Source organism: Heptranchias perlo, chromosome 30, assembly GCF_035084215.1.
Source record: "Heptranchias perlo isolate sHepPer1 chromosome 30, sHepPer1.hap1, whole genome shotgun sequence".
NCBI classification, from domain to species: domain Eukaryota; kingdom Metazoa; phylum Chordata; class Chondrichthyes; order Hexanchiformes; family Hexanchidae; genus Heptranchias; species Heptranchias perlo.
This window is the reverse complement of record NC_090354.1, coordinates 31654740-31661641: the sequence shown is the minus strand read 5'-3', so window position 1 is coordinate 31661641 and position 6902 is coordinate 31654740. Positions and strand designations below refer to the sequence as shown.

Sequence of the window (6902 nt, the reverse complement as noted above, 5' to 3'; positions counted from 1 at the left end):
TCCCCAGTATTCCCATGGTGCATCTCTAATAACCCTGAATCCTATTTGTTGACCAGATTCTGTCTAGTGGGGGTCACACTCAGCCCAAATGGAGCCCGCCTCTTCTCTTTTTTCTTTCCTTCTTTAGTTTTTTCTTCCACTCTTGGTGTGATGCCTGCAGATCGTTATTGTGATGCGAAATGTTTTCTAGCAGCAAGTCGCCAGTGCCAGGGACAGACAGTGCAAGTAGTCTCAGAGCCAAGGGATAGGGAGGGCTTTGCAATCGTTCATTTGCGATCCCGGTCAGCTTGGGGGCACTCAAGGATCTGGTATATAAGGAAGACTGAGCGTCACTTCCACTCACAACCCAGCTGCCTTTAGACTTTTCCCCTGCTCCTCTCTCCACTGAAACCAGCAAGATTTCGTCCATCAGGAGACCCAGCGAGCGGTCACACTCCAGGTTCAACATTGGTCGCAAGTCCCTGATCGCAGCGGCAGTCGGGGTGGCGATGGTGTTGATTCTGGTGATCGTGATCCCGGTGCTGGTCAACTCTCTGGGCACGGCTGCCCACTACAAGATGCTGGGCACCTGCAGGATGGTGTGCGAGCCATACCTGGGCAACAACCCCAGTGCCAGCCCGGGGGCCGAAGCTCTGACCGAGCACGGCTTGGTCTCGCCGCCCTCCACCCTGGTCCAGGGACCTCAAGGGAAACCTGGACGCCCTGGGAAACCAGGGCCACCTGGGCCACCCGGAGAGACGGGAGCACCGGGGCCAATGGGACCGGTGGGGGAGAAGGGAGAAGCGGGTAGACCAGGGCTGCCTGGCACCCCTGGATCCGGGACAGGTGCCAACAACACGGTGCCCAGGGTGGCATTCTACGCCGGCCTGAAGAACCCCCACGAAGGCTACGAGATCCTCAAGTTTGACGACGTGGTGACCAATTTGGGCAACCACTATGACGGTTCAAGCGGCAAGTTCACCTGCTCCATCCCGGGCACCTACTTCTTCACTTACCATGTCCTGATGCGGGGCGGAGATGGCACCAGTATGTGGGCAGACCTCTGCAAGAATGGCCAGGTAAGGGAGGGTGAGTAGAGGAGGCAGGTGGTCCTTACCCCTCGAGCCTGAGGCACCCAGCAACCCTTCACCCCCGGGGGTCGGTTCCAAGTCCATTCACCCGCCCTCAGGTCCACTGTCCCGGCTCCGGGTCTGTGCACATTTAGGGTTTGGGCTGGGACCTCGGGCAGCTGGGGGGGGGGGTGGGGGGGAATGTCTCGGGAGAGAGGGGTGGAAAGCGAAAGGGGGTAAGGGAGAGGAGGGAGGAGAGGAAGAGGGAAGGAGGGGAAAGGGGGGAGAGGGGAAGAGGGAGAAGGAAAGGGGGGAGAGGAAGGGGGGGAAAGAAGGGGAGGGAGATGCAGGGGAAAGGGTGGGATGGGAGAGGGGTAAGAAGGAGGGATGGAGATGGAAACGGCGAGAGAGGAAGAGGGGAGGAAGAGATGGGGTGAGAAGGGGAGGAGAGACTGCAAAAGGAGAGGGGGAGAGGGTGATAGGGTGGGAGCGAGGGATTGGAGGGTTTCAAAACTTTGAATGTTTTGTAGCAGGTCCGTCCTCTCTCTCTCTCTTTGCCTCTCTTTCCTCTTTCATTTTCCCTCTCCTCTTGTCTTCCACTCTCATTCTTTTTGCGTTTCTGTCCCCGTCTCTCTCTTTCTTTCCCTCCTTCTCCTCTCAGTCTCTCTCTCTCTCTCTTTTACCTGGTTAAATCCCACGGAATACCCGGTTAATCTGCTCAGATCTCTGCTCCCTGGCTCTGACCAGTTTGGCTGTGAGTGCGGGCGAGGTCCCAGTGGTGGATCAGGACTTGACCGTGTGGCTCAGTGAGGTCCCTGGATCCAGAGCCGGACTGGCACAGAGCCAGTGTACAGGCAGTGGGGACCTGCACTGGGACAGAGGCGCTTGGCCACTCTTACCTGCAGTCAAACACCGGGCAACCTGTCCCGACCAAAGGTGAACTTCTGGAGACCCCGGTAGATCAGAGAGTGAGTGAGTCGGGCGGAGAACGGCGCGGGTCGGCGGTGAGCGGCTCCCATTGACTGAGGCTCATCCCGTTAACACGGGCTGCTGCTTTAAACCTGGTTCCGAGTCTATCCGCCAATCTATTGGTCTCCCGTTCCCCTGTATCCGTCTGTCTCACTTTATCTCACTCCCGTCTTCAAGCAGCAGGGAATCACTGCGGAGCCTCCTTATTCCTCTCCCCCGCCTCCTCCCATCTCACACACCCATGGGTTACAGTCAGGAGGAGGGATTCACCACCGTCTCTCCCCTCCTCTCTCTGCCTTTCTCTGTCTAAGTCTCTGTCTCTGTTTCTCTGCATCTCACTCTTTCTCTGCCCCTCTCTGTCTCTTCCTATCTTTCTCTCTATCCCTGTGTCTCACTCTCTCTGTCACGTTTGATGTAGTAAAATGCCCCAAGGTGCTTCACAGGAGTGATTTTCAAACAAAACTTGATACCGAGCCACATAAGGAGATATTAGGACAGATGATCAAAAGCATGGTCAAAGAGGTAGGTTTTAAGGAGCATCTTAAAGGAAGAGAGAGAGCGGGAGAGGTAGAGAGGCAGAGAGGTTTAGGGAAGGAATTCCAGAGAGGGCCTAGGCAGCTGAAGGCACGGCCACCAATCTCTCTGTATATCTCCATCTCTCTATCTTACTGTCTGTCACTTTGTCTTTCTCACTCTCTCTCTCTCTCTGCCCCCTCTCTCACTATCTGTTTCTGTCTTACTCATTCTCATTCACTGCCCCATCTCATTATCTCTCTGCCCCTCTCATTCTTTGTCTCTGTCTCTCTACCCCTCTCTGTCATTCTCTCTCTGTCATTCTCTCTCTCTGCCTCTCTCCTTCCCCTCTCTCTCTCTGTGCCTGATTCTTTCTCACCCTCTCTTTGCCCAACAGTCTTTCCCACTCTCTCTGCCTCCTTCTCTCTTGTTCACCTCTACCCTTTCTCTTGCTTTCTCTCTCTTTCATTGACTTTCTCTGTCTCTCACACTCTTTCTCTGCCCCTTCTCTCTTTCATTATCCCTCCCTCTCTCTGACTTTCTCTGCCTCTATCGCTTTCTCTCTGTCTCACTTAACCTCAATCTCTTTCTCTTTCACACTCTCACCATCCCTCCCTGTGCCTCTCTCTGTTTCACACTCTTTCTCTCTCTCTGCCTCTCTATCTTGCACTTGCTCTGCCTCCATCTTTCTCTCTGTCTCTCGCTCTCACACGCTCTGCCACACTCCCTCTCTCCCCTTTATCTCTCTCTCTCATTATCTCTACAACTCTCTTTATCTCTCCCCCTCTCTCTACTCTCTCCCTCTCCATTTCTCCCTCTCTCCCCTATATATCTGTCTCTTCGCCACTCTCTATCTCTTCTACTCTTTCTCCATCTCTCTCCTGCTTTATATTCACCTCTGTCAACCCCCTCTATCCCTCTCTCGCACTCTCCCTTTCTCCCCTCTCTCTCTATCCCTCTATCTTCATCTCCCTCACTCGCCCTCTCTCTCCCTCTCACCCCTTTCTCTCCCTCTATCTCTCCCTTTATCTCCCTCTCTCTCCCCTCTATTCCTTTCTCCCTCCCTCTCTACTCCCCTCCCCACTCTCCCTATCTCTTTCTCTTCCTCTCTATCCCCTGTTATCTTCCTATCCTCTCCCTTGCTCTCTCCTTTCCTCTCTCTCTATACCTCTCTTTATCCCTCTCTCTCCCCTCTACCTCTACCCCTCTCTCCCCTTCTCTCTCCCCTCTCTCTATCTGGCCTCCCCTCTTCCTTGCTCTCTTTCTCCCCTTTTCTGTCTCTATGTCTCTCTTTTTATGTCTGTCTCTCTCTCTCGATCACTCCCCTCTCCCTCCTCTCTCTGTGTCTTTGCTGTAATGGTCCCTCTCGCTCTCTCTATCCTCCCTCTCCTTCTCCCCCTCTCTCCCCCTTGCTCTCTCCCTCTCTATCCCCCTCTCTCCCCTTCGCTCTCTCTCTCTCTGTCCTTGTTCTAATGGTCCCTTTTGCCCCCTAAGGTCCGCTCCAGTGCCATTGCCCAGGACGCTGACCAGAACTATGACTACGCCAGTAACAGTGTCATCCTGCACCTGGACGCGGGGGATGAGGTCTACATCAAGCTGGACGGGGGCAAAGCTCACGGGGGCAACAACAACAAGTACAGCACCTTCTCAGGATTTATAATATACACGGACTGAGGCGGCAGCCCCCACACCAGGATCCGCTGCGGTTCGAGGTGCCGTGTGGCTTGCATCGGCACAGCCACTGGAATGGGGCCATCGGTTCCCAGACACTGGCTGGAAAAGCGGCAGCTTCTGCCGTCTGGGGGCCTGAGCTCACTAACGCTTGGTCTATTAAAGATATTTATCTGATCAATTGATTGCTGTTTGAGGCTAGGGGCCGCCGGTGTTGCTGCGTCCAGCGAGTATTTCATTGGAGAGTTTCTTGCAGTGATGTTGGATTTGGATCATTTTCAACTCTCTACATGGATCTGCGAATAGGACCCCTTTTATGAATCAATTCTAAACTGGTATCACCATCAGCACCTCTTGGGATAGACAGGGAGTCCCACCCGGGATAGACAGGGAGTCCCACCCGGGATAGACAGGGAGTCCCACCCAGTTGGACAGGGAGTCCCACCCGAGATAGACAGGGAGTCCCACCCGGGATAGACAGGGAGTCCCACCCGGGATAGACAGGGAGTCCCACCCAGTTGGACAGGGAGTCCCACCCGAGATAGACAGGGAGTCCCACCCGGGATAGACAGGGAGTCCCACCCGAGATAGACAGGGAGTCCCACCCGGGATAGACAGGGAGTCCCACCCGGGATAGACAGGGAGTCCCACCCAGGATAGACAGGGAACCCCACCCTCATTCTATTCTCCATTCCTGTTGATTAGTATTCCAAGGGCAACTGCACTCATTCCAAAAACTGACAAGTTCCTCACCCATTAGTCCAGTTCCTCACACATTAGTCCTTCTAGAATTATAGAATCATAGAAAGGTTACAGCATGGAAGGAGGCCATTCGGCCCATTGAGTCCATGCTGGCTCTATGCAAGAGCAATCCAGCTAGTTCCACTCCACCGCTGTTTCCCCTTGGCCCTGCAAATTGTTTCCTTTCAAGTACTTATCCAGTTCCCTTTCGAAGGCCATGATTGAATCTGCCTCCACCACCCCCTCGGGCAGTGCATTCCAGATCCTAACCACTCGCTGTGTAAAAAAGTTTTTCCTCATGTCACATTTGGTTCCTTTGCCAATCATCTTAAATCCATGTCGTCTGGTTCTTGACCCTTCTGCTAATGGGAACAGTTTCTCTCTATCTACTCTGTCTAGACCCTTCATGATTTTGAACACCTCTATCAAATCTCCTCTCAAACTTCTCTGTTCCAAGGAGAACAACCCCAGCTTCTCCAGTCTATCTGCATAACTAAAGTCCCTCATTCCTGGAATCATTCTAGTAAATCTCTTCTACACCCTCTCTAAGGCCTTCACATCTTTCCTAAAGTGCGGTGCACAGAACTGGACACAATATTCCAGCTGTGGCAGAACCAATGTTTTATAAAGGTTCATCATGACTTCCTTGCTTTTGTACTTTATGCCTCTATTTATAAAGCCCAGGATCCCGTATGCTTTTTTAACCGCTTTCTTAACCTGCCCTGCCACCTTCAATGATTTGTGCACATATACCCCCAGGTCCCTCTGTTCCTGCACCCGCTTTAGAATTGTGCCCTTTAGTTTATATTGCCTCTCCTCATTCTTCCTACCAAAATGTATCACCTTGCAATTTTCTGCATTAAATTTCACCTGCCATGTGTCCACCCATGCCACCAGCCTGTCTATAGCCGCTTGAAGTCCATCACTATCCTCCTCACTGCTCCCTACACTTCCAGGTTTTGTGTCATCCGCAAATTTGGAAATTGTGCCTTGTACACCCAAGTCCGTGTCATAGAAACATAGAAAATAGGAGCAGGAGTAGGCCATTCGGCCCTTCGAGCCTGCTCCGCCATTCAATATGATCATGGCTGATCCTTTATCTCAATACCATATTCCCACTCACTCCCCATACAACTTGATGCCTTTTGTGTCTAGAAATCGATCTAGCTCCTTCTTAAATATATTCAGTGACTTGGCCTCCACATGGATTTATGAAAGGGAAATCATGTTTAACAAACCTACTGGAGTTTTTTGAGGATGTAACTGGTAGAATAGATAAGGGAGAACCAGTGGATGTGGTTTATTTAGATTTTCAGAAGGCCTTTGATAAAGTCCTACATAAGAGGTTAGTGTGCAAAATTAAAGCACATGGGATTGGGGGTAATACACTGGCATGGATTGAAAATCGGTTAACAGACAGGAAACAGAGAATAAGAATAAATGGGTCTTTTTCGGGGTGGCAGGCAGTGACCAGTGGGGTACCACAGGGATCAGTGCTTGGGCCCCAGCTATTCACAATATATATCAATGATTTGGATGAGGGAACCAAATGTAATATTTCCACGTTTGCTGACGACACAAAACTAGGTGGGATCGTGAGTTGTGAGGAGGATGCAAAGAGGCTTCAAGGTGATTTAGACAAGTTGAGTGAGTGGGCAAATACATGGCAGATGCAGTATAATGTGGATAAATGTGAAGTTATCCACTTCAGAAGGAAAAACAGAAAGGCAGAGTATTATTTAAATGGTGATAGATTGGGTAATATTGATGTACAATGGGAGCTGGGTGTCCTTGTACACCAGTCACTGAAAGCAAACATGCAGGTGCAGCAAACAGTTAGGAAAGCAAATGGTATGTTGGCCTTCATTGCAAGAGGATTTGAGTACAGGAGCAAGGATGTCTTACTGCAGTTATACAGGGTCTTGGTGAGACCACACCTGGAGTATTTTATGCAGTTTG

At 51.5% G+C, this 6902-nt stretch overlaps 1 protein-coding gene across 1 annotated transcript; it reads left to right on the top strand.

The window, feature by feature from the left end:
- The first annotated feature begins 488 nt into the window (after positions 1 to 488).
- Positions 489 to 4205, top strand: LOC137300194 (C1q-related factor-like). The gene is made up of 2 exons (XM_067969275.1): positions 489 to 1058; positions 4026 to 4205. Exons 1-2 carry the CDS (start codon positions 489 to 491, stop codon positions 4203 to 4205), a joined length of 750 nt encoding a protein of 249 aa, XP_067825376.1.
- Positions 4206 to 6902: the final 2697 nt, after the last annotated feature.

Coding starts and splice junctions, on each gene's coding strand:
- LOC137300194 (XM_067969275.1), top strand. CDS start 489: ATGGTGTTGATTCTGGTGATCGTGATCCCGGTGCTGGTCAACTCTCTG. Junction 1,059..4,025: donor ACCTCTGCAAGAATGGCCAG/GTAAGGGAGGGT, acceptor TTGCCCCCTAAG/GTCCGCTCCAGTGCCATTGC.